The sequence below is a fragment of the Vipera berus genome, assembly GCF_964194415.1.
Source record: "Vipera berus genome assembly, chromosome: 5".
NCBI classification, from domain to species: domain Eukaryota; kingdom Metazoa; phylum Chordata; class Lepidosauria; order Squamata; family Viperidae; genus Vipera; species Vipera berus.
In genome coordinates this window covers 243,626-270,123 of record NC_138207.1, presented here as the reverse complement: position 1 = coordinate 270,123, position 26,498 = coordinate 243,626, and the positions used below count along the sequence as shown (strand labels likewise).

The window sequence follows — 26,498 nt, the reverse complement described above, 5'->3', positions numbered from 1 at the left end:
AAATGCAAAGATCCGGCAGATCAGCTGGGAAACGTGGCCCTGAAGGCCCAGGGGTGACCGGGAGGAAGCAGCTGCTGCAGGAGCCCCAAGGAGGAGGCCTCGGGAGGGGGCAGGCTGTCCCGGGATCCCCTGATGTCTTTGCTGGAGGGCCCAGAGACGCCCCGGGGTCCCCCTCCCAATTCCGGGATGCCAGGCATGCCCTGTGGCGCAGGAAGCCTCCCCCTTTCTGGCAGAGGGCCCCTCCCCTCCCCAGCTGCCCAGTCTTTGGGGGGCAACCTGTGAAGGGCCCCCACCCGCCCAATCTCCTCCACCCAGCCCAATCACAAAGTAATTGCAAGTAGCAAGTGAAGCAGATTTATGTATAAAAAGGGGGGGAGATAAGGGTACACGGTGGGGTGGAAGTCTCATTCGTTGCCAACTCTTGGGCCTTTCAGGGCTCCGGTGTGTCAGGTGGCTGGAAGCGTTTCAGCTTTTCTGGATTATTGGAGGCCATCTGGGAGAAGTCCCGAAAAATGTCCTGGTAGGTTTCATCGCCTGTGAAAGAAGGGAAGACATAACAGTGTTGAAGAGACACTGCTGCTGCTGCTGCTAGCTCCTCCTCCTCCTGATTGGACACCCCACCCACCCCCGGCCTGCCCTGGGGAGTCTGTTTGCTCAGCCATCCGGTCATGCTCCTGGCCAGCTCCTTATCCAGGCCCCCAAAGTGCTCTCTGCAGCCGCCTGCAAGCAACCTCCGGGCCGCTGAGTACTTGCCACCAACCTCAGGCAGGAGCCCCGCGGCTCCCCCTCCCTGGGCGCTGCGGCACCCAAACTGCAGGGCTTGGAGATTATTTTGGGAAATCCAGCTTGGGCAAAGAGGAGCCGCAGCAGCAGCAGCCAAGGCCAGAGGCGGCCCCCCAGGGGCTGGAGAGTTGCAGACCTTCCCGTTCCCGGCTGACCTCCTCCAACCCACCCACTCTGAGCAGAGCCGCCCCCCCCTTTGATTTCAGGGCGATCCCTCCTTCACCCCCTGCTCCAGCAGCAGACCCTACGCCATTCCAGGCAGACGGCTGCCCAGTCTCCCCTTAAAAGCTTCCAGGGTTGGAGCACCCCCCTCTTCCCTTCCCCTGGTTGATGGTCCTCACTGCCAGGAAGTTTCTCCTTAATTCCGGGTTGCTTCTCTCCTTGGTGAGTTTCCATCCGTTGCTCCCTCCTTCATGCACCCCCAACTGGCCCCAGAAGCCCCTGGGCGAGCGTGGACCTGGCAATGCCCAATCCCTTGGCAGAGCTGGGATCAGTCCCAGGGCACGCAAGGGGGGGACGACACGTGTTTGCTGCTTCGAGAATGGCCTTCTGTCCTCAGCCCTTCAACCCGGGCAGCTTTTATTTTGGGTCCCCAGCCTCCCCTCTCATGGGCAAGACAGGCAGAGAAAGCACCGCCCAGTGGAGGAGGCCAAGGGGAGGAGAAGCCTGGAGGGAGGAGCCGTGGCAGCGGGAGGGAGGGAGGCTGATGGAAAGAGAACCAAGGAGGACTGCAGAGGAAGAGGCAGCACAGACGCCCCCCCCCCAACAGCCCAGATTGCCAGGAATCCCGGACAAGGAGGCCGGAGAGGGAAGAGCATGAGGTGCAGCTGGACAGAGGCTCCAACAGCCAGTGTGTAGGGGGGGGAGGGCTCCCTCCTAACCCGGTACAGGTTGGCGGTCCCTCTGTTGGGAAGGCTTGGATTCCTGCACCTCCAGGGACCCCCCAGCTCCAAGACTCTGTCCTGCACCTTGCTCTGTGCACTGAGGCCACGGCAGACCCAGCCCGGGTGATGCAGTTCCACCTATGGCGCTCCTCCCCCAAGGGAGACGCAGCCAGGTCCAAGCGGCTGCTGGCCAAGACCTGCGGTGCCCACGGTTGGCAGAAGCGATGCAGCCACCAAGAGTTTTTTTGGGGGGGAGACAGAGGGTCTGTGGGAGCTGGTCTTTCAAAGGCTTCCCTGTGCTGCCCCCCTCCCCCCAATTCTGCTGGCATTTATGGCAGGCAGGGGGGACCTGGGGAAAGCGGCCCTGAGCATCTCCTGTGGCCAACAGCAGGGAGAGGGTCCTCCCAAACCCCGGAGACCCCTCGGCAGTGGGAGCTGCCCCTTGGCAGGCAGACCTGGCTGGCCGAACTCCGACTCTCGCATCTCCTCGTTCATCCTGGCCAAGCGCAGCCTGCGGAGAAAGGAAAAAGAGCCTCAGGCCTCCTCAACGAGCGCCTGGCGCACCGTCCCCACCTCTCCCCACCAGCCCTGCTCCCCTCACGGAAGGGCCGGGTTGGCTTCCAGGCGCAGAGTCCAGGCCACGTCCCTGCGAGCCCGGCCTTTCCCCGGGGGCCTGCCCGGAGAAGACGAAGCTCCGTCCTTACAGGGTCACGATGTCGGCGTTGGCGGCTTCTATGGCGACGCTCAGGGGGTCCTTCCCGTCCTCGTCCCTGGCGTGCTGGTTTGCCCCCCTTTTCAGGAAGAGGCACACCTGCCTGTTCAAAGGGAACCGGCACAGCGGTCAATTTCCTCCAGGAAAGAACCTTGCCGAGATCGGCAGGTGCCTGCGGAGAAGCCTTCCAAGGAATCCGACAGGACCCCCGAGGCCAGAAGACCTACCCAGTGTGCCCCAAAATGGTGGCGTGGTGGAGCGGCCCTCTGCCCTGGGCGTCTCTCAGGTTCACGTTGGCCCCGTTCTGGAGGAGGAACTCACAAGTGACCAGGGAGCCCTGAGGGGGAGACGAGGGAGATCCAGGCTAAGCTGTCGGCCGGCAGCGGGCCTCACCCTTCCCTTCCCCAAACTTGCAGGGTTCAACCCGAATCCTGGGCCCTTGGATCTGGCTGCCAACCGGGACAGTGGACAGGGCAGGGCAGGCAAAGCTCACCCCACGAACCGCCTGGATCAGCGGAGTGTAGCCGCTCTTCTGGTTGCGCCAGTTGACCTCTGCCCCCTGCGCCAGGGCTTCGGCCATGTGGGGAAGACTCTTCTGGTAGGCCGCCTGGTAGAGCTGCAGCCCTGCGACCCACAGCTTGGCATCCTGGGCGGTGGCGGAGGAGGCCTCCCCCTGGCTTTCTCCCTCTGGAGGAGGAGAGGCACTTCCTGTCTTGCCGCTCTGCCCTCGGCCCGCCCGACAGCGGCTTCCCCACCCTGCGCTTGGCTGGAGAGGGCCAGGCGGCCGAGGGGCCTCCCTCCTGCAGACCAGGCTCAGAGGCAGAGGCAGAAGGGGCTGCTGGACATCTTAAGACTTCTTACTTTAACTGGACATTTAAACACCCCCACCCCGTCCAAAACACGTTCCTGCTGATGCTCTCAGGCAAAACCTGGGGGGACGGGGGGACGGGGGGGCGGGGGGACGGGGGGGATCCCACCCAAGCAAAGAAGGTGAGGGTCCCCCCACACAAACAGCGCTCCCAGCAGCAGCTCCTACCTGGTTCGTGCAAGATGCTGCCTGGGGCAACGGCTGCCAAACGCTCTTTGCTCTCCTCCCCGCCGGCCTGGGCGCTGCCTGGGACTGGTTTAAGAAAAGGCCGTCCTTAGCAGGGCCAGCAGCCGTGGGCGTGGGGCATCCGCCTCGGCACACTGGCGGATGCTGGGCCTGCAGCACGGCACTGGCCCTCAGCTCGCCTGCCCCCAGAGCCCGGAGGGGGCCCAGGGAGGCCTCAGAGCCGGCTCTCCCTCCCCAACACACCCAGAGCAGTCTTACTACTACGCGGATTTGAGGAGGAATCAAAGCAGAACGAGAGCAAATCCAATTCACTGAGATGGAAGAGAGCCTTTTCTCCCCTCACCGGTGGCTGGGGCCATGCAAGCTGGCCTGGCTCAGCGCAGGCAGCAGACAGGAAGGGGGAGGAGGAGGGCGGCTTTGGCAAGCATGAATGGGAGCATCTCCTGCAGTTGCAAGGAGGGGAGTTTTGCCCACCCTCTCCCCCACTTTACAAGACGCAGGGTGGGGGGGGTCTCTGCAACCAGCCTGGGTACCTTTTAGAGGGGCTGCTGTGCTTTCAGGGCTGCCCCGCTTCTTCGCCTCCTGGTTGGGGGTCAGGGCTGGCTTTCCCCCTGGGTCAGCGGGGGACACAAACCGCCGCTCCACGTACTTGGCTCTGATGTACTCTTCCTTCTCCTGCCTGCGTGTAGAAAACAAGCCAGGTGAGCTTCCGGGGGCAGGCCCAACGCCCCCCCCCCCCAGGTGAGCCAGCCACCCTCTCCTGTGGGCACTCGGGGGGGGCGGCTGCAGGGGCTGGCGGCTGGGGCGTGGGGGTCCTGCCTCTTGCCCCAGAAGCAACGCAGGGCAGTGGGATGTGCATCTCAGCCCTTCCACCCACAAGGTAGGAAGCCGCCGGCATCAGGATGACTCCTCCCACAGACACACAGCAGCCCTTCCCTGCCCTAAGGTGAGCAGGAGGTGGGGGGACCTGGAGGAGCAAGAAGGAAACCTTACACAGGGGGGAGGGGACGCCTAACAGAAGGCGCTGGGGAAGAATCCAAAAACGCCTGAGACACAGCCCCCCCCCCCACCATCTAGGAAAGGCTCCGGGGCAGAGGTGTCCAGCCTTGGCAGCTGAAGTCCACAGGCCTTGAAGTGGCCGAGTTTGGACACATCTGCCCCAATGCCAGGAAAGGGGGAAGGAGCGAGGAGGAGAAGAGCGCCAGGGGCAAGACGGAGGGACTCGGTGACCGTGGCCAGGAGCAAACCAGTGGGTGGCCGAAAGGACCAGGTCAGGGGTGGACTGTCCCAGAGAAGAATCCATCTATGTCGCTTAAGAATCAAGAACGCGATGGCGTACAGTCCATCAGCTTGACGTCACTGTTATGCAAGGTCTCCAAGAAGATTGACAGCGTGTTTGTGAGCACTTGGGTAGGAAAGCAAAGCCAGTATTTATTTATGGATCAAATTTGCACAGCTGCCCATCTCACCAAAAGCAACTCTGGGCCGTGTACAACAAACATTACTTTGTCATGACAGATTAATGTTATTACTGGTTTAGTAGATAGGGAGAACATACTAGGACTACAGTAAAGTAGTAAAAAGGTTTTCCATGCTATTCCTATTTTAAAAAATGATAAATCTGAAGTAGATGATAGAAGTGCTAAATGGATTCCCAACTGGCCCAAGAACAATATCCAGGGAGTGATCATAAATAGCTTTCCATCAATTGGGGGGGAGGCACCAAGCAAAGCGCCCCACAGTGTGTTCATTATTGACCCCCTGTGTTCTGTACCAGCCTGCTACCGGCCCTGCAGAAAAGGCAGGGACAACCCCTTTTACAAGAAGGCAAGAGGCTGGAATTACGCCTGCCAAATTTATTACTACAAAAACAAACGGAACAAGACAAACCAAGAAACAGGAACTATCCAAGCAGTTGCCTTCAGCAAACCAGCCCTCCCACACATTCCCCTTATATAGAGTTCAGGGCGTGGCTTCTCTCTGCCTCCTTCCTACGTGCCCCATTGCCTTCCTCTGTTTACTCCTAATTGACTGCCTCCTGCGTCGGGCGTCCTTGAACAGGGCCAGCTGTGGGTCATCTTCATCCACGCTGTCAGGCTCACACAGCTGGGTCTCCGTGGTGACCAAGTGGGAGGGGCCTGGCTGAGGGCTCTCATCAGCAAGATCTTCAACCCCCTCAGCAAGGTCTTCAACACCCCCCTCCCCCTCCTCTGAGTCGTCCGACCCAACTGCCAAACCCACAGGCTGACCCTGAATCACAACACCCTGGGCAGAGAGGCTAAGGAGCGAATCTGGGGCCAACGTCACGCCAGGGCTGGCAGGGAGCGCCGCAGGTGGCTTCATGGAGGGCCTCAGCCGGGCTAAATGGGCATCAGCCAGAAGCAGGTCTTGCACTAACCAGTCATTGGACTAGATGCTCTCTGAGGTCCCTTCAGTTTTATGGGAATGAAGCACATAATCTAACGGGGACCGTGGCGGGTTTGAGGGAGAGGGAAAAGAAACTTGACACCCCCCCCCAAATGCAGGACGATTCCCCCCCCTGCGCTAAGTACCTTTGGCTTCCAGGATGGGGCTTCTTGGCTCCCATTTTTTCTCTGTTTGCTTCGTACACCCTGTTTATGACATTGTTCCCCAATTCACACATCAGCTGCAGGAAAATCAGGAAACATCAAGACCTAAGAGGGGGGGCCTCCCTGCGCTGCCCCTGAGGCAAGGGGGGGGATCAAGGATGCCGACTCAGCTGTCCCTTCCCTGCTCCCTTCAAGAGCTCCATTGGCAGCATCCGAAAGTGCCCAGGGCTGATCTGGGCAGACGCCCTGCCCTGGCTGGACCCCAGCCCCCCTTCCCCAGCCAAGAGCCTGGGACTCCCCCTCCCGGACAGCCTCTGCCACCCCCCTCCCCACGGGCGGTACCTTCAAAAGCTCCGGCTCCCACGAATCCAGCGTCAGGGACCGGACCTTGGAGAAATGGACACCCAGACTCCTGCAGGGCAGATGGGAGGCACTAACTCAGGAAGAGGGCAGGCAGGCCGGGAGGGAGGGAGGGGGCCCCCAATGGCCGCTGCTTCTCGGAGAGCACAGGGGGAGGGGGCTGTGCCTGCTTGCCCACCTGTGAATGCCCGAGCACTCGATGCACAGCGTGATGCCAAGGTTGATGCTGGCCCAGCGAGGGTCCGCCTGGCCACAGTCGCAGCACCCCTCGTTGCCGGCAATGGCCTGGACCCTCTGGAGGGAGCCTTCCCCCTTCAGCGACTTCTCTCTGGACTCCTGGCTGGACTCGGGGCTCCCTGTGGAGGGGGGGCGCCTCCTCTCCACCTGCGGAAGGGGCAGGAGGAAGACTCTGGGGCTGGCCCTCCTCGGCCCCCAGGCCCCCTCCCGGCCCTCAATGGCCTGGCTTGCCTCATGCCAGGCCAGAGCCGGTGCTGACCGCTGCGCCCGTGAGCCCCCCGGCCGCAGCAGGAGCAGGAGCAGGAGCTAAGGGCGCTCCTCCCGCCCTTGAGGCCTCCAGACTGGGGTAGGGCTGAGACTGGAAAAGGCGGGGGGGGGGGCACCCACCTCAGCCTCCTCCCCTTTCTCCCTGTAGGCACTGGCGATGCTGGTCTGCACAGCCTGGATCCACGCTTGCCGCAGCTTCTCTGAATCGGCCTGCAGGATGCAGCTCCTGCAGGAGAGAGCCCGGCCGGCTTTTAGCAGCAACTGCCCCCCCAACAATAAGGGTGTAAACGGGAAATCAGTTCATACCTTCCAGCCTTAATGTCGTCCCCCCCGCCCCACGGGCCCCCAATTCATGCTGCTGAAGTTCAAGCCTTTTCCCAACACAATCCTGGCATTTGGGGGGGGGGTTGCTGACATTAAGATAAAGTGGGAACAGCAGCAGCTTCCTGTCCGTAAAATCCTCCCACCAATTTTTTTCTTTTGGGGGGGAGCTAAACAACCGCATGTGGGAGGGGGCTTCTTGCAGAGTTAAGAGGTTCCCGCTCAGAGGAGACTGAGCGGAGGTCTCCCTGGCCCAGAAGCGAGAGGGGGGGGAGCCGGGCTCAGTTCTCCTTGGGCCGACGGAGGAAAGAAAAGCAGAGCGTTGAGGCTTCCTCCCAAAGCCAATATTCGCACCGGACACATTTCTACTCTTGCTGAGCGTGGCCAAGTCCAGTCTTGCTTGGGAAGGTCCTTTCTGCCTTAGCATACTGTGCAGATTCCAACTGGCCAATTTGTGCTTTCAAAAATTGCACCAGCTGAGAAAGGGTTTAATTCAGGAAGCAACGGGTGAGGAGCCGAGTTCCACTCCAATTCACCAGGAAATTAAGGGCGGGGTGACCCCGTCTCCCATCCTTCCCTTCCGGCATCAGATGGCCGGAGGGAGGGGCCTCCTTGCTCCCCCTGGGGACCCCCGGCTGCCCCCAGGACAGGCCCCGGAGCCCTCCCACTCACTTGGTTGGAGACACCACTTCGAAGCAGAAGCGCCTCTCCAGGTCCTCGCAGGGCTTCACCGAGCACAGCCGCAAGTCTTCCACCACCACGGTGGGCACATCCTGGGGAAGGCAGGGAAGGCCGGAAGCTGAGCTCCCGCCGCACAGCCGGGCCCCGCCTGGAGCCGCCTCGAGAGGGGAGACGCTCGCAGCGGCAGCACAAGCCAGGGGGCAACTTCCTGGGCAGCTGGGCGGGAGGCTCCTCGGGACCCGCGTGGGCCCAACTGGGCGGCCGAGCGCTGGGCTCGAGTGAGCGCGAGGAGGAGGGAGGGAAAGGCCAGGGGAGGCCCAACGTGCCCGGCCAGGCGAGGGAGGGCTCCTCCTGAGCCAGGCCAGCCTTGCGCTTGCCATGTGCCCACCCGGCCCCACCCGTCCTGGGCGGAGAGGGTGCCGGCTTTCCAGAATCATTACCGAAAATAACCAAGCCAATGCAAGCCACCCCTCCAGACGGGGGGCCCAGCCCCTCCCCGGGCAGGTTCCCCAGCGCCCCTGGCGACGGAGGCCCTCTGGGACTCACCCGGAACTTCTTCTGGTAGACCAGCTGGTTGTTCTGGATGGAGAACCAGCGCCTGCACCAGGGAAAGAGGCAGAGTCAGGAACGCCCTTCGGACCGGGAGACGGAGGCCGACTCCTCCGGACCCCCTCCAGCTGACTCTGAGAGGCTCGGCAGCCCCCTCCAGGAGCCCTCACGGGGGGGGGGTTGCGTGTGTGTGTGAGAGACACTCAAACCCAGAGAAGGGCTGCTCAAAGCAGCCAGAGGGGGGCGCTGCTCCAACAGCCAGAGGTCTGTGTGTGTCTGGGAGCAGCTTCTGGGCTTTCCCTCGAGACACCCCCCACCCCCTTGAACTGCTTTTCGGACTCTCTTTAACTTCAGCCCCAAAAGGAGACTGGCTGGCTGCAAATCTCTGGCACCTGGTTTATTCCCAGTGACGCCACGATGGGCGGCCGGGACCCAGAGGCTGCTTGGAAAAAGGGCCGAAGGGGGGGGGGAACCAAAGGAGCAGAGAGCACAGGGGGGGGAGGGAGAGCTAATGGGGGGAGCTGCACCCCTTTACCTTTGGGTTCTTTTCTGAACGCCCCCCTCCCCCGTGACAAATGCTGGTAACTCCAGAGACACACCCTTCCCCCTCCAAGTGACCATCCCCAACGCAGACTTGAGCCGCAGCTGCAGGGGTCCCCCCACTGCCGGCCCCGGACCGACCGGAGGATTTCTTCCTCAGACACAGCGACGTGACTGGCAGCCATGCTGGGCCCTGCTGCCCAGCTCAGCTGGCACTGGGGTGGCCACTGCTTCCCACCGTGCCAGGCAGATGCTGCTCTTCTGGGATGAGGTCCCTGGAGCGTCTGCAGGCAGAGCAGGGCTGGGCTGGGGCCCCAGAGACCCTCGCGTGGCAATCCCTGGCAAGCACGGGCACCGGGCTCTCCCCCGCCTACGGAGGGCAAGGGTGGCCTTCAACCCCACACACTGCATCTCAGCTGGGAAATCTGGCATCTGTCCGGCAGGAGAGGCCACCACGCAAGCCGAGAGCCTCCTCTATCGAGGGCGGCTCTGCCAGGAAACAAACCCCGATCCAGCCGGGGGCTCTTGCTGCATTTTAAGAGGCACCAGACCCCCACTCAAAAACAGAGGAGGGGGGAATCGGGCACCTTCAGCCCCCCAAGAGAGAGAAATGGCGGAGGCAGAAGCAGAACAAATGAAATGAGGGGAGCCCACAAAACCGGCAGGCAACGTGCGCAACAACAACGGGGAAGGTGCTGCTACCACTGGGGGGGGGGGAGGCAAGCAGAGGAAGCACCACCTAGTCTGGGGATGGGGGAGCACAGCTGCCATTTTGGTTCAGCTTGGAGGCAGAGGACCCCCCTTCCCATCATCCTCAGGAGGGGGGAGTGTTCCCTGAACGGGCCGGAAGGGCTAAGCTGTCCTTGACCCCGACCGTGGGCAGCGCCCCTCCCCTCCGGTGCAACCCCCCCCAGCCACTTTCTTTGTTTTTGTCATATTCATGTGGCCACCCCTGTCAAAAAAGGGGTGACTCTGGGAGGCATACAACAAAGCTAAAAGCAGTAAAGATATTCAAACAGGTATTAGTATTATTATCACGAAAAAACTCTATAACAGCCATAAGCTGAAAGGAAAAGGAAGAAAGAGCCACTGGGGGAGAGCGAGGTTAATGATCCTGGAGACACCCGGAGAGGTAGAAGGGACGGAGCCAGCCTCCCCTCGCCTGGGAAGGGAAGTGGGCAACACACACACACACACACGGGGGGGGGGGGGAGAATAGAGGCAGCTGCTCCTGCATCCCCTTCAGCTATGCAGGGGGGGGGGGTGGAGCCGAGCGAGGCGGAGGAGGAAGAGGAGGAGGAGGAGGAGGAGGAGGAGGAGGAGGCAGGCCGGGCTCAGGGCCACGGCTGGCATGCTTGGCCACACAACCAGGGAGGAAGCACCGAGGAGGCAGAAGCCGAGCGGTACCTGATGCCACTGGGGGGTTTCCTGTCGTGTGGAGAAAATGGAGGGAGGGTCAAAACAGAAGCAGGAGAAAGACGGACGGAGAAACCAAAGTGAAAACAACCAGGCAGGAAACAAGCCGAGCAGAGCTGAGAGGAGGAGGAGGAGGAGGAGGAAGAAAGAGCCCATCTAAGGGGCTCTTGGGCACGGCCCCCCTCCCCCCACGGCCGGGCGAGAGGGGGCAGCGGCTGCAGCCCCTGCCCGCGTGACTCAGCCCCACACCTGGACGAGAGAGCGGTGGCCGTGGCCCCACGCAAGCTCAGGAGAACACACAGCAACAAGGGTTGGAAGGGACCCTGGAGGTCTTCTAGTCCAGCCTCCTGCTCAGGCAGAGGACCCCGGACCCTTTCAGAGAGGGGGCTGCCCGATCCCTTCTGAGAAAACTCCAGTGACGGAGCGCCCACTCATTCTGGTGGCAAGCAGTTCCACCGGTGACTGTGAGGAACGGCTTCTCCTTAGCTCCAGGTGGCTTCTCTCCTTGACTGGTTCCGACCTTTTTGCCCTGCCTTCAGGTGCTCTGGAGAAAAGGTTGAGGCCGTTCTCTCTAAGCCCCCCCCCCAAATACTGGAGCGCTGCTGTCATGTCCCCCCCTGGCCCTTCTCTTCATTAAACTAGACAGACCCAATCCCTGCAACGGTTCTTTGTATGTTTTAGCCTCCACCACCCCCACCCCCGCCCATCGTCTTTGTTGCTCTTCTCTGCCCTCTTTCCAGAGCCTCATCACCTTCTCTACATCGTGGTGACCACCACTGGATGCCCTATTGCAAGTGGGGTCTCACCAAGGCCTCACAAAGCGGTACTAGAGCGAAGGGACCCTTCCTCACGTGCTTCTGCCAAGTGAGGAAGACCCCTCCCAGGAAACGGGCCAGCATCCCTGCCTCGGGCAAACAAATCCAAGGGCTCTGGAAACACAAGCCCGGTGCTTTGCCTTTAGAAACAGGCCCAGCCCCAGAGCATCCCTTGGCAGCTCCCGGCGGCCTCCCTCTGCCCCTCTGCTCCTGGGAGATGGTTCGGGCCAAACGCAGCCCCCCCTCCCTGGCCTCCTCCTCCTCCTCCTGCGGCTGCTCTGGTGCCTTGACCTTTGCCCCCTCCCCCTCCCCAGGGGCTCCTAACTAGCATCGCCCTGCTCTTCCCCTGCCAGGGGACTGTGCTGGGAGGGAGGGGAGCAAAGAGGCAGAGGGGCCTGGCATCTCCGGTGGGCAGAAAGAGGGCCAAGGCGGGCCCTTCCCTGGCAGTTCGCAGGGTGGATCTAATCGTTATGCAGGCAAGGGCCTCAGCCTGGCCAGCAGCCATAAACAAACTGCTCCGAGGGAAACTCTCTCGGCTCCTCGGGCCTGGCACGGACGGTGACGGGGGCGCCCCAAAGACGCAGCGCTCTGAGAGGCCGAGGCAGTTGGCCTGCAAGCCGGGCAAGGGAGAGCCCCTGGGTGCTGGGGAGGAGGGGGCTTGGGGCTGGCGGTCAGTGAGTCACGAGGCAAAGAGAGGCTCCCCCACGTGGCGCCTGCCCTCAGGGCTCCCTCTGAGGGACCGGCCTCACCTGTTCCAGGTCTTGAAAGCGTTGCTGGCTCGCTTGAAGAGGTAGCCCTCCATGACGATGCCGTTCACCGCATCGACGTTGTACTCGAGCTTCAGGTCGTCGCTGGAGAAGCCCTGGCACAAAGAGAGGAGCCCCGTCAGCCTCTGCAGGGCAGCCCGGAGATGCTTCTCGGCTCACCTGGCAGGGCGGGAGGGAGCTGGGCCGAGTGCTGCTCCTCGGGTCCCCCAGGACTGTCCCTGGCCTCCTGCAGTAGCCTGAGGAAAGGGCCGGGAGGACTCCGGGCCTAGGACAGGGCCGGGTGCCCAGGAGCCGCGGCTGGCTGCCAGGGGTCTCCTCCGGAACTCCTCCTGAAGGAGAAGTTGCCTGGTCAGGCAACAAAGTCTGCAGGCAGACCACCACACTCGGCAACACCGAGGACTCGTGCGCTGCGGAGGCTCCCCTCTGTTGGCACAAGGAGACTTGCAAGTGGGGGGGGAGCCCCCTCCCGGCCATTGCCTCGGCTGGCCCGACAGCTAGAAAAGCACCCAGAGGCTTCAATGGGTCCGGAACAGGGCAGCAGCAGCCACGGCACCGATGGATGCACCTCCTCACGCCCACGTAGCCCTTGCAAGCTGCGCTGGCTCAGTGGGCCTCCGGGTGTGACTGAAGCTGATGGGGGGCCACGTTTAAAGCCCCACCTAGGGGCCACTTTCTCCCAAGAAGGTCTGCCCGTCCCGCAGGGAGGGCACGCGACTGGTTCCTCCTTCAAGACTTGTGCCTTTTCTGTGGCTGCCCCTGTTCTCTGCAACGACCTCCGACAGAGGCAAGCCAGGACTCTCCCCACCTCTAGGAAAGCCGGGAAGAAGAGCCGGCTCTTCTCCCAGGAATTACGGCCACCTGGGCGGGAGTCCTCAGGCCAGTCCCTCGGGTGCCACTCTGCATCTGAGCTCTGCGCATCTATCACCTACGAAAGGTCTCTCCCTCCCTCCCCTCTCTCTTTGCCATCTACTCATCTGTCTGTCTGTCTGTCTTGCTCTGAAGCAACTCTGGGCGGCTTGTACTGTATTTTCCCCAAAACGAGACCTAACCGGAAAATAACCCTGAGGCGTCTTTTGGAGCAAAAACTACAGAAGACCCGGTCTTATTTTCAGGGAAGCACGGCAGCATTAAAAGCAGCAAAAGCATAAAATGTTCCAGTGCTGCTTTTTCAAAAGGCAGCTGGAGTTTTCCTTGAAGATGTTTCGCTTCTCATAAAAGAGGCGAAACGTCTTCAGGGAAAAACAAGGCCCAGCTGCCTTTCGGAAAAGCAGCACTGGGACAACCATGACCTGAATCTCCAAACATAAAACTATCAAAAAATTAATATTTCTAAAAACAACAAAAATGGAATTGCAGTCCAAAGTAAAGTTACGGTCAACAGATGGGGAGGGAGGGAGCAGGAAGCATTTAACAGCCAGGTTGGTCAGCTGCAATGATTCGCTTGGCAGCCGTGGCGAGACAATTCATAATATGGGGCAAAACTCACTTCACAAACTTCTCACTTAGCCACATAAATTCTGGACTCCATTGTGTGTTCATAAGACGAGGACTACCTGTATAGCTTAGAATACAACATATGAAAAACGGTTGCAGGAACTGGGTATGTCCCGTCTAACGTAGAGGACCAGGGGTGACACGACAGCAGTATCACAGTACTTGCGGGGCTGCCACAAAGATGAGGAGGGGGTCTACCTTTTTTCCAAAGTACCGGAAAGCGAGATGAGAATCAATGGATGCAAACTGGCCAAAGAGAGAAGCAACCTGGAATTAAGGAGAAACTCCCCGACAGCGAGGACAATTAACCAGTGGAACAGAAGTTGCGTCCAGATGTTGTGGGTGCTCCATCACTGGAGGCTTTTAAGAAGAGACCAGCCACTTGTCTGAAATGGTATAAGGTCTCTTGCTCGAGCAGGGGGTTGGACTAGATGACCTCCAGGGTCCCTTCCAATTCTGTCATTCTCTCTTAGGGTGCAAGGTGTGTGTGTGTGTAGAGGTGGTATTTTTTCTTAATCCATCAACCACCTCCACTCTGACGCTCCCCCGTTGGGGCTGCAGGGCAGCCAGCTGTGCCAGCTCTTCCAGCCCTTGTGGAAGAGCCCACCTCACCTCACCTATTTTATTTTTGTATTGATATTTTAAGCACCTTGTAAACCGCCCTGAGTCCTACGGGAAAGGGCGGTATATAAATTTAATAATAATAATAACAACAATAATCATAATAATAATGTTCCAAAGGGCAGGAGCCACAGCGGAGAAGGCCCTTCTCTGGGACCCCGCCAGCTGAAATTCCCCGACTGGGTGGGCCGCAGCATGCCTCCTCTGCAGCCGCATGGGCCATTCCCACTGGGGGTGAGATGGTCCATCAAGGAGCCTGGGCCCATCTGCTGGGGGGGGGGCTTTCAAGGGGATCACCAACGCCCTGAATTGCACCTGGAAGCAGACCGGCAGTCGATGCAGCTGGCAGAGTAGTGGTGTAACAGGAGCCATTCTTGGGGCCCCCAAACTGCCTGTTGCAAGACAGCTATCTTTTTGGTAGAATAGAATAGAATAGAATAGAATAGAATAGAATAGAATAGAATAGAATAGAATAGAATAGAATAGAATAGAATAGAATAGAATAGAATAGAATAGAATAGAATAGAATAGAATAGAATAGAATAGAAGCTGGAAGGGACATTGGAGGTCTTCTAGTCCAGCCCCCTGCTCAAGCAGGAGAACCTATACCATCTCAGACAAGTGACTGTCCAGTCCCTTCTTAAAACTCTCCAGTGATGGAGTGCCCACGACTTCTGGTGGCAAGCTGTTCCACTGGTTGAATATCATGTCAGGAACTTTCTCCTTAGTTCCAGGTTGCTTCTCTCTCTGATCAGTTTCCAACCATTGTTTCTCGTCCTTCCCTCTGGTGCTCTGGTGAACGTGACCTCCTTCTTCCTTGTGGCAGCCCCTCAGATACTGGAATGCTGCTATCATGTCACCCCTATTTCTTCTTTTCTTTAGACCAGCCAAACCCAAGTCCCGCAGCCGTTCTTCGTATGTTTTGGCCTCCAGGCCTTTGATCATCTTAGCTGCTCTTCTCTGAATTTTTTCCAAACTCTCAACATCTTTTTTGTGATATGGTGACCAAAATTGGTTGCAGTATTCCAGGTGTGGCCTCACTGGGGTTTTATAAAGTGGTACTAATACCTCACGTGATCTTGATTCTATGCCTGTTTATACAACCCAGGATTGTATTAGCTTTTTTCCACTAGGACTCTAACCCTAACCCTCTCCCAGTTACTGTTTTTAAGCCAGGTCTCCTTACATTTCCTGCCTAAATGTAAAACTTTGCTTTTCTCCACACTGAAACTCATTTTGTTGGATAGGGCCCATTGTTCAAGTCTGTCAAGATCTTTTTGGATCTTCAGTTTGTCTTCTGGGGTGTTGGCTACTCCTGACAGTTTGGTGTCATCTGCAAATTTAAGTTCTCTTTCAATTCCCTCCTTTATGTCATTTATGAAGATAATGAACAGTACTGGGCCTAAGATGGAACCTTGTGGTATCCCACTGCTAACTTCTCTCCATATGGATGTAGTAGCATTGAGGACTACTCGCTGAGTATGGCTTGTCAGCCAGCTACAGACCCATCTGGTGGGGATGTTGTCTATTCCACCTTTTCCTAGCTTACCAAGGAGTAGGTTGTGGTCTACTTTGTCAAATGCCTTACTGAAATCTAAGTATACTACGTCCACAGCATTTCGCTGGTCTACTAGTTTAGTCACTTTATCAACGAATGAGATAAGACTGGTTTGGCATGATCTGTTTTTAACAAACCCGTGCTGGCTACTAGTTATGACTTTGTTTGCTTCTAGTTGTTCTATATTCTAGTTGTTCTACTGTATGTCTAGACGTTGTGCACTGCCCAAAGTCACACAGTCCGAGTGGGGTGACCTTGTAGGTCTTGAAACCAAGCACCCTTCTTTCTTGCAGAGAGGACGGCAGGCCCCTAGCGGTCTCTATCCAGATTACTTTGCATGGTGCTCAGAACAATTCCGGGGATCAAGGCTTTGCTCTGGGCATGCCAGTTTTTCATGAAAAAGGAAAAGAAAATAAAAATCAGAAGAGAGGCAGAGAGAGGCTAGGCGTGGGCACTACGGTGCCCGTTCCTTTCCTGCCCACAAAGTGCCGGATCCATCCCTGCTCTTCCCAAAACCTCACGGCAGAACTGACCACACCGTTTCTCCTTCACGAAAACCAGGAATGGGGCAGCTGGGAGCGGAGCCAGGGGAAACCATTCATGATCCGGCTGGCCCTGAATCGAATCCAGCAAATATGGACAATTAAAATGTTCTGTTTCTCCTTAAGGTTAAACCTTTATAACCATCCCAAATTACATTTTCATTCCTTTAGCACACTCTGAAGGATTATTCTGTTCCTCTTCCCGTTTTCAATGTTTTATTGATCCCTGCATAAGTACTTTAAACTGCCAGCGAGGTATCAGCCGTTACTTCTGTTTTACCCAGCATGGCAGGAAAAGAGCGGAGGATTTACCAGAAGCCCCTGCTTCAAGGTGGGGGCCCAGGACCCTCCCTGGAGAACACGCAACCCCCCAGGGCAGAGGGCTGGGAGGCTGAGCCCCTGAACCAGGCCGGGGACACTTTTCCCTGGGTGTCAAAGCAGCGCTTGGCCAAAAGCCACGGAAATGCCCATTCCTGCTGCTCGGCGCTTGAGACACCCGGAGAGCAGGTGCTCTGCCTCTCCAGAGGGACATCCAGGCTCCAAAGGGCAATGGCACCTGGCACCGAGGGGGCGGGCCTGGGGGGCAGGTAACTTGGGTGATGACAGAGGCCTCCCCAGGCCACCCTGGCCCCACCTGCAGTGGAGGAGGCAAGGCTCCCTCCCCGCCTTTCCTCCAAACAGCGGCTGCCCTGGCCCCGCCAGCCCCACCGAGAGCCATCTCTGACAGGGCCAGACGGAGATCTGCTCCGCGGCCACCCAAGGCAAGGGTGGGTGGGTGGGTGGGTGGGTTTCCCCAGCCAAGGCTGCTCTTCCATGGATCTCCCGCAGGCAGGTGCCCTGACCCGCAAGAGCCCACGCGCGGGGCAGGCGCTCTCGGCTGGCACTCCCTCCGGTACCTTCTGCTGAATGGTGGAGTGCTTCTGCTCCATCTCCTTCTTCTCCCTGGCTGCGTCCAGAGCCAACTGGTCCAGCTGCGGAAAGGACAAGGAGGAAGGCCACAGAGCCTTGGTTTTCATGCACCTGCGCCCGAGGGGAGCTGCCCTTCCCCGGGTTTACCTGGACAGGTGAGGAGGCCCTGCCCCTCTCCCACCGCGCTGGGTCAAGCTCTGCCTCTCCCCCTGCCTTTCTCAGGGGGGGCTGCTGGAGTCCAGGGAGCCCTGGGGTGCCGAGCACATGCGGCTGGACTGGCGCATCGCTTCGGGCTGGAGAAAAGGATGACTCATGCAGCCTTCGCAGCCTCGGCTGCTTGGCCAGAGCCGCTGGGAGAGCAGCAGCAGCAGCAGCAGCGGAGGCAGCACTGCTGGGCTCTTGCCACGCTGCAGGAGGGAGAGCTTTGCTCAGCGCCTGGCGCGAAGCTCCTGCCTGGCAGCTGAGGGTCCGGGGACTTCTGGACCGACCTCAACCCCACCCGAGGTTGCCAGGAGCAGTCGCAGGAAAATCCTCTGAGCCTGGGAGAGCAGGGGGGGGCCCTTGGCCTCCCCCACTGGAGGCAAGAAAGGGGAGGTGCTCCGGCCGCAGAAACACGCTGTCCTTGGGTCAGTCTTTGTCCCCTCATCGGCTGACTTTCCCCCCTCGGGGCTCCCCCCCACAGCCCTGCCTCCTCCTTCCTGCAGCAGCCCCGTCCCTCCCTCGTTACCTGAGTGCCCAAGTCCTTCATGTAGGGGCCCAGTTCACTGAAGAGGTCATAGCCTTGGTGGAAGAAGGCCAGGTGGGCACACATGAAGGACAGCATCTGCGGGCGGGGGGGGGGAGGCAGGTGAGGCGGGCTGGGACAGGGGGACCTTCCCCTTTCCAGAGCCAGGAGGGCGGCAGGCGCTTGAAACACCTGCGAAAGCCACCTCCGTCTGCACTGAACCCCAGTTTAAGCACTTCGGGGATAATGGGCTAGGTAGTTCCTCTGCAGGTCGTAGAGGCCGTGTATCGGATCACCCACCCACCCAACCCAATTTTGCGACCTCATTTATGGCACTTGTTAAGCGACTGCCAGCTTTTCCTAACACGAACCAATGGGTCGCTATGGGTGGTTTTGCCAAAAAACAGAAGTAAATGCCAGGTTTCGGCAAAACCACTGTAAACCAGAGTCGTGTGACTGTGGGACACTGCAAACCACGAATGTGATCACAAGGAAGTGTGGGGGGGAGGGGGTTGTCCAGCAGAACCTCAGAAGAGGGTTGTAGGTGCCACCCTCGGGGAGACCTGTGGGACCCCCAGTCCTTTCCCCTGCGCAGTGAAGCCCCCTACCGATTTCAGGATCTCCGACCGCCTCTTCGATTGGAGGACGTTGATCTGGGAGAGAGAGAAAGGCCCGTTTGCTTCACTTGGTGAGGAGAGAAGAGGGCGGGGGGGGGGGGCTGCAGTGGACGGCAGGCAGCCCCTGCCCTGGGGGGGAGGGGGGTCTGGGAAAAGTTCCCCATTGCTCCCAAGGGAAGCTCAGCGGGAACTTCAGGCTCAGGAGGAAAGCAGGAAGGCAAGGTGGCGGTCAAGCCTCGCCAGGGAACTGACCAGTCAGCAGGGCTGCCCTCTCGCCTCTCAGGACCCCTCGTGGCAAAGACCCCACTTCCACCGCTCTTCGCCAAGCCCCCTCTTCCCCCCTCCCCCCCGGAGGCCTCTTCATCCAAATGAGACCCTCCTCCTCCTCCTCCCCTCCCCTCCCCAGCCAAATCGAGCAAGACCCCCAGGAGCCCCTGCTCTGTCCCCGCCGGCCGGCCGCCCTGACCCGGGGCTCCCCAGCCCTCCCAGGGCGGATGGGGCCGGCGCCAGGCTCACCTGCAGCACGTAGTCCAGAGCGATGTGCCGGAAGCACTTCCGGGTGGCGGTGAGGACGTTGGTGGCCTCCTCGACTTCGTGCTGCTTGTTCCGGGGCGCCTGGGCGTTCTTGGCCAAGGCGTTCTCCTTCTCCTCGCTCACTTTCTCAAACTGCTTCTTGGCATCTTTGAACTTCCGTATGTCTCTGGTGCACGTGGAGGAAATGAAGCGGCCAGGTTCCCACAGGCCTTCCCCACCACACAGCCCTGCCCTGAGCGGGATTCAAGGGGGGGGGAACCCACTCCTCTCCCCGACGGGGGCCTCTGTCTGCACAGAAAAGGGATTTCTGGTGCAAGCAGGGCCACGAGAGGGCGCCTTCCGGACCCTCCAGAACGGGCTGAGCAACGGACGGGTGGCTGGGCTTCTGGATGTGGGCCGCCTGAGCTCCTGGAGGAAAATATCAAACTGCCTCCCACCTCTGAACCCCCCTCACCCCCCCCGCCCGCCCACCAGGATGACCTGGAAGACTCCCGGCAAAGCCGCACCCTGCACAAAAGGGGTCCCAAACGAGGTGCTGCTTTCGGCCTTGCACCGACACCGGAGCGGGACACACGTTCACGGACACACACACACACACACAGCACTTTTGGCGTCCTTAAGTCTGCCCTGCGCTCTCCTCTCCCCCCTCGTGCACAACATCTCCCTTGGCCTCAGCACAGGCAAAACCGAGCCCTGCCGGAGCCCCTTGGAGCCCCGGGAACGGGAGCAGCCTTGCTTCTCTCCAAGCCAAACAGGCTACACCTGCACCACAGCCTCAGGGAGGTAAGGCCAAACTCAATGCTCCCCCCGCCCCAGGAGTGTTCGTTTCGGGGGGGGGGGTGCGTGTGTGGAGACAGGGCACCGTCCGCACTTCCAGCCTTCGGCCAGCCCAGCGTGAGGGCCTGCCACCCGCTTTGAGCCAGGCTCCCATCACACCTCCGTCTTGGCAAAAACGAAAGTTCACGTACTCTTTAACGAACATCTGAAGCTGTGCTTTAATGGACCTTTGGGTCTGGTCAAAGAGGATCTGAAAGGGGAAAAAGAGCCTTGGTGGAGCAGTGGGCTAATGCCTCCTTAAGTAACACCAGCTGCCTGCAATTAGTGCAGGTTCTCATCCCACCAGGCTCAAGGTTGACTCAGCCTTCCATCCTTCCGAGGTAGGTAAAATGACGACCCAGATTGTTGGGGGCAATTAAGCTGACTTTGTAATAATGCCGCTGGGTGTGTGTGTGAAAGCCCTAATAAGCAGGCATATACATAGAATGAAGGCTACTGCTAAGCTTGTAAGCCGCCCTGAGTCTTTGGAGAAGGGCGGGATATAAATGGAATTTAAAAAAAAAAAAAGCTCAGGCCGAGAGAAGCACAGCCAGCCTCACCTCCTGGTCTTAGGCAGAAGCTTCTGATACTCTCCACGTGGGCAACAGCGCAATTTAAAAACAAAAACAACAAAACTTGCCTGCTACAATTTGCCTTGGTTAAAAAAAATTGTCATCATATATTGCAACATCTTATTTATTTATTTACTTTTACACAACTTTCATTTTAGCAGACTGTGCAATAAACTGAGTCCAAACTACGGATGTAACGTGCTGAAATCGGCCAAGAGCAGAAGGTGCCTCTTCAGCCATTTCGCAGCCCTTCCTCCTGGCTCGCTAGGACCACCTCAGGCCACAAGGGGTTACTCCCCCCCCCACGCACACGAGCCTGAAGCCCTGAAGGGCAACGGAGGAGACTCCGTAAAGCAGAGCCCTCCGTGGGGCGGGGGGGGACACGTCCTGGGGCCCCCTTCCCAGCCAGCAGCCTGGCGGACTCCGAGCTGCTCTGCTTTGCCAAAGAGGGAGAGAAGAGCCACCAGCTTAACTAAGGGGACTCGCTCTGAAGCAGCCCAAGATGGCTTCAACCAAAGGGGGGGCCTCGCAAGCAAAACCCCACCACGCGGGCTCAACACCCTCCCCGCCCCCCAGCCTCAGCTCTCTCTCCAAGCAGCTCCGCCCTTCAGGGAACCTTGTTGGCTCCACTTGGGAGAGTTGCAGAAGGATATTTGCCACTAATGGAGGCTCAGCTGGGATTTAAGAGCCACCCCCACCCCCACTCGAAGCGTGGCCCTCTTGGGCTCTGCTCCTGCCCACATCAAGACGTCCTTTCCCACAAGCCTGCATAATGAAGGAAACATTTCAAAACTCCGTCTGCCCCCCCTCTGCATTTTGGAGGGAGGGGCAGGGCGGTATTCCAAACGGGAGGCCACAGCAGCAGGGGCCCCGTGCCAAGAGCAGAGTTCCAGGAAGTCTGCTGGAAGAACTGAGTCACCGCTTGCCGTGCGAGTTCACAAGTAACTTTAAAAAGAGGCACCCAAAGGCCACGAAGGGCATCCAGACGCGGCTACAACCAACCACTCACTTATCAGATACGTTTCACCTTCTGCCTCAAGGAGTTTTGCTTCCAAAACTTACCGTGTGGTAACTGATCATCTCCTGGAGGCTGTCGGAGAACTTTGACAAGCTGCCCTAGAAGGGGAAAAAGGAGGGATGAAAAGCAGCCCCCAACGGAAGAGGCCCAGCATTTCCTTCTGAAGACCCAAGAGGCTCCCTCCCACACACACCCCAGCATCCAGGCTGACGGCTGCACTCGGGACCAGGGACTCGCCAGGCGGCTGGAGGCCTCCAGGGACACGGAGGGATGAAGGAGCAGCCAGGCCTTGCCGGAGCCTCTGAGGAGGCAACTCCGGGAAAGAGAGGCTGGCCTGACCTGGCCGCCCTGGAGCTCAGCTCTTTGCCCCTCCCGGGCCCAGATCTGGACGGGAGCCTCCCGCCGCCGCCACCACCACTTACCTCCACCAGGCCATCCCTGCTGGAGTAATGGGCCAGATCCCGGAGGCCATGGATGAACTGCTTGTTTGCCACACAAAAGGCCTTCCCAGTGTCAATCATGGCAATGCAGAGCTTCACCAGCTGGAAGAAGAGCAAACGCCCTCAGGCCCAGGGCTGGGGGGGGCAGGCCTCCCCCAACAAGACCTGGATGGAAGTGGGAGGCCCGTGTCCCTCTCTGCTAAACTGGGGGCCGCTTCCCCCCTTTCTTGCCCTCCCGCCACGCTCTCCTTTCTCGGTGGGCATCTTGTGGCTCCTGCTGGGTCTCTTTTATCCTCCCGGTAAAATCCCAAGACCCCTCAGCCCCGCCCTGGAAAGCCAGGCTGAACTCAGCCCCTCCATCTATCCCCCCCCCCCCGGTATCTCTGTCTCCCCAGAGAGGGAGGCGACCGAGGGACATGGAGGTCCAGCGTACCCACCTGTGCAGGCAGGCTCCCACTCTCGGCTGCTCTGGAGAACCCAGGCCAGCCCATGGGACCCTCCCCAAGGACACCCCCCCAGGGGCTAAGCCTGGGCTTCTGCTCGTTCTGGGCTCCAAAAGCCCCTCCCCAGGGAGAACTTCCCCTCTCCTGCCAGTTCCTTTACTCCAGGGCAATGTGGCTCATCCATCTGCCACCGAGGGGAAGCCCAGGCCGAACTAAGGTTCCTTCGCAAGAGAACCGCAGGCAGAGAGCGCCTCGGTCCCCCCCCGCCCGACGTCTGTCTCTGTCCTCAACTTACAGCAGTTCAGGTAATGACTGTTTAAAGTTACAACAGCTCTGAAAAAAGTAAGTTATGACAATTTTTCACACTGTTGCAGCATCCCCATGGTCAAGTGATGAAAATTCAGACGCTTGGCAACCGACTCATATTTATGACGTTTGGATCGACATATCTAACACATAACCAATTGATCTGTGGCCACTGAGCTTCATCCAGTGGGACCGGCCACCCACCCTCTCATGGCCAGCCAATCTGGGGGTTCCCAGCCCCCCCAAAGAAAGTCTTGACACATTTCGCTCTGCTAGTAGAGGAACATCCGTTCGCCCCTCCCCGTCCCTAGCCTTCCAGTTCATTCTTTTGTGGGTCTTAAAGTCTAATTACTTCCCTCTCCAACTTTAAGTGTTTGCTTTTTTTAAAAAAAATCAGTGTTTTATTACAGCCCTTTTCAACGTTTAGATTGACTACATCCACTTGCTGTGCCAGACAGCAGCTTCCAAAGCTGCTGGGGGTTGTGACCCTGCCTGCCCTGGTCCCAGAGTCCCTCTCCCACCCAGCCAGCAGAAGCAGCCCGGATGAGTCCCTCACTTATCCAGCAGCCACCAGCCGTCCTGCCGCAGAGAAGCCCAGCAGAGCTCCAGAGCTGGATAAAGGGGAGAAGCCGAGATGACAACTGGCTGCTCGCCACGGAAACTCCACGCCTCGGGTGCTCTTCTGGCTAGCCGTCCAGTGTCTTACTGTTGGACTGCAACAATGCAATTCGCTTATCCTGAACGGCCCAAGCTCGGCCACAAACCCTTCATGCTGGCAGAGGAACGGCAAGGCGGGGAGAGAGGAACAAGCCAGGGGCCGAGGCCAGTCAGGGGCCGACAAGTCTCCTAAGCAGCACCTCAGCCCAGGCCACAAAAGGCCATTTCAAATCCAGGAGAGGGTACCCCAATTAACCCCCTCTGAATCAGGGTGGGGAACCCGTCAGAATACCCACGATTCTGCATTTGCGCCAGACAAACACGGACGGCCTCTGGCCACAATTGGGACGGCGCTTGCTTGCTAGCGCTCCCCCAGCTGTGCGGGCTCAATATCCCTCTTGGAAACTGTACACGGTAGCTCAGCACCTCAAGGGTTCACTGTGGCAGATGCAGCCTAGAGGCTTCAGTAAGGGGAGGCAGATGAAAATCTTGACCATGGCCGCCCCCCCTCCCTCCGTGGAGGAAACTGAGCCAAGTGGGGGTCAGGATTCCACCCCTGGATGGATTCGCCAGCGGTGAACAGCCTCCTCGAGAGCGGTCCATAAGGATCCGCACTGGGGGAGGCGGCAGCAGCGGGGAAACAGAGCTCTCTCCTGGGCCCGGTGCCCTTTGGCAGGTTTATAAACGGGGGACAAAACCCCGACTTCCCTGGCGTCCCTACCGGCTCGTCTCTCAACCGGGGCCGACCCCTCCTCTCCCCACACTCCCCCCCTCAGCTGAGCGCAGCAGCGCAGTCCCTGGAAGAGCCCCACCCACCCCAGCAAAGCCTCTCCAGACCGGCTCCAGGGGCCAGAAGGAAGGAAGAAGCTGCCTGCGTTTCTGAATGCCTTCCCCAGAGAGCAAAGTGGGGCAGGACTCTCGCCAGTCCCTTCTAAGCTTCCCAGAGATTAAGGATGGACCTTTTGGCAGTACGACTGGCAGCCTGCCAGCTCACCTACTTCTGGGCAAGTGTGAATGGTGGGGCCTGCAAGCCCTGTCACCACTGAGGGAAAGAACTGCTTATCCAAGACTTGTGAGCAGCACGGAAAGCAGAAGTGGGGAGAAACTCCCTTGGAGGCTGCACTTCCATGGGCCACAGGGGGAGCGTTTACCTCCAATCCTCAGACCTCCAGCTGGCCTGTAGGAAGCCCGTAGGCGGGGGGGGGGGGAGAGACTTCCCAGAACTGAAAAGACGAAGCTCAGAGCTCCAGAGCCTCAGCCAAAGCTGCACCTCCTCCACCCCTGCGGTCCTCACACCTCTTTCCCCTGCACACAGGAGAGCAGCGGCTCCCAAGGGGCAGAGCAGCTGCTGGAGAGCAGATCTCACAAGTCGGAGGGAGGCGTAATCAACATGGAGAAGACAACAAACGTTACTCAGTGTCTCCACCCTGCGCCAGCCTGGAAATGCAGAAGTTTTGAGCGGCTGCTCACCAGCTGAACAGGCTCAGGCTAAACCCGAGTGGAGTGGAGAGCAGTCCACAGGTTGGCTGATTCTGAGGCGCTCCCCTTGTTGGTTCTCGAGGACCCTGTCTTCCCTGGGAAAGAGTGGTTTGTACTGGCAGCTCCTGCAAGGCCAGCAAGGTGGAAATTGTGGCCAGAAGGCCTTTGCCTGGCTGCAGCTGGTATATTTCACTTGTGTTAAGTGCTGCTTTGCTATTGCTAATCAAAATGCCATAGTGATTATGATCATCAATAAGCCAGGCCCCTTCTACCCATTATTTAACTGGATGTGCACCGTTTTATGGAGGAAGGTCTTCATTTTCAAATACTTCCCACAAACGGCACCCCAGCTTCAGCAGCAAAAAGAAGGCAAGCTTTGAACATATGTTGAGAATAGGATAGGAGGGCCGCGTCCAATTCTAAAGCTAGGCATGCAAATTGCTGCCCTCGTGCAAATTGCCAGACGGGGTTCCATCCATCTCATGGCAAACGGGACTGCCAACCAGGCCAGCTATTTCGTGAGGCTTCCTCTGAGCCAAACTTCCTTCCAGAAGAGGATTCACAGAGGGAAACACAAGCGGTGTGTGCCAAAGGGAGCGGAGGAGCCCAGCAAATAGCCCATCCACGTGAGGACAGAAGTCCCAGAATTGAACAGAAGAGTTACAAAACGCAGAAGGAAAATCCAAGGCGGGTGGGCGATCCGGAAGGGCTCCGTTGCTCCCAGTGGGGAAGGGGGAGACCCTCGACTCGGTCCCAGAGCCGGGTTTGCTCACCTTGTCCAGCCTCAGCTCCAGCTCAGTGACGTCTCCTTCGACGTCCTCCAGGGCAGCCCTGCAAGACGTGAGATTTCATCAGCACTGATCTGCGCTGCCTTCAGTCCGGAAAAGTCCCAATGGTTAACTACCCAAGTAAATTTTTCACAAAGGGGAATCAGAGCTGCACCGATGTCCTAAGCAGAGGGAAGCCGCCGTCCGGCCTGAGACCGAGAGCCTTGGGGGACCCCCGGAGAGGCCTCCAGCAGCTCGAGTCACTTCCTCGTCCGACGGAAGGCTTTCAGAATCCCTCTCCGGAGGATTCTCCTCCTGCTGCTTAAGCCGGGCCTTTCGGCAGCGAAGGAGTCGGATGCTCAGCAGCGGCCGCTCCTCCTCCTCTCCGCGGCTCCCTTGCGCGGCACGGGTGCATCAGCCCCGCTCCAACCCGGCCACCCTCCCCGGGGTGGCGGGGCAAGGAAGGGCGCTCCTGCCGGGCCGAGGCCAAGGGAGAAGCCCGGAGCAGGACCGCTTCTCCACCGCCCGATGAACGCACCGGGAGCGGGACCCTCCTGGGGGGGCACTCGGGGCTCCCCCCCTTTGGAGATGCCCCTCCCCAATTCGGGGGGCGCGGCGGGGCCCGACCCGCGCTGGGCCAGGGAGCCTTTGCGGCCCGGCGCAGATGCGGTCTGGGCGCCGGCCTTGGCGGCCACCCCTGCCGGGACCCCCGGGGCTTTCCGCAGCGGCGACGGGAGAGCGCGGGCGGACCGGGGCCGGGGGACGCCGAGGGGGCCTCCTCCAAGAGGCGCCTCCACAGGAAGCGGGCCCGGGGAAGCGGAGGGGCCTACCGGAAGCGGGGCGAGTCCTTCAGGCACTCCTCGAAGTCGACGGCCACCCGCATCCCGAACGCCGCGTCCGCGCTTCCGGCTCCGCGGGACTGGACGCGGGGGGGAGGGGGCAGAGGCGGCCCCGCCCACCCCGGGAGAGGGGCGGGCGCTTCCCCAAAGCCAATCCGGGCCGCTGAGCGCAGGGCTTCCGCACGCCGCCCTCTCCAGCCGTGACG

General features: G+C 59.3%; 1 protein-coding gene across 2 annotated transcripts; it reads right to left on the bottom strand.

The window, feature by feature from the left end:
* Positions 1-340: 340 nt before the first annotated feature.
* Positions 341-26,392, bottom strand: ACAP2 (ArfGAP with coiled-coil, ankyrin repeat and PH domains 2). 2 transcript variants are annotated; one of them, XM_081329256.1, is made up of 23 exons: positions 26,284-26,392; positions 25,460-25,517; positions 21,784-21,903; positions 21,406-21,459; positions 19,924-19,982; positions 18,938-19,121; positions 18,413-18,457; positions 17,808-17,903; positions 17,068-17,142; positions 11,939-12,051; positions 8,416-8,467; positions 7,861-7,961; positions 6,988-7,093; positions 6,542-6,747; positions 6,346-6,415; positions 5,986-6,080; positions 3,967-4,112; positions 3,416-3,499; positions 2,873-3,066; positions 2,607-2,716; positions 2,372-2,482; positions 2,123-2,178; positions 341-534 (listed from the first exon to the last, which is right to left on the bottom strand). In XM_081329256.1, the coding sequence occupies exons 1-23, from the start codon at positions 26,334-26,336 to the stop codon at positions 431-433; spliced, it is 2,292 nt and encodes a 763-aa protein (XP_081185382.1). In that variant the 5' UTR covers positions 26,337-26,392; the 3' UTR covers positions 341-430. The 2 variants fall into 2 exon arrangements, with proteins under 2 accessions (XP_081185382.1, XP_081185383.1); XM_081329257.1 differs by lacking the exon at positions 2,372-2,482.
* Between the last annotated feature and the right edge of the window lie 106 nt (positions 26,393-26,498).

Coding starts and splice junctions, on each gene's coding strand:
- ACAP2 (XM_081329256.1), bottom strand. CDS start 26,336: ATGCGGGTGGCCGTCGACTTCGAGGAGTGCCTGAAGGACTCGCCCCGC. Junction 25,518..26,283: donor AAGGACTCGCCCCGCTTCCG/GTAGGCCCCTCC, acceptor CACGTCTTGCAG/GGCTGCCCTGGAGGACGTCG. Junction 535..2,122: donor GTCGGAGTTCGGCCAGCCAG/GTCTGCCTGCCA, acceptor CTTCTTTCACAG/GCGATGAAACCTACCAGGAC.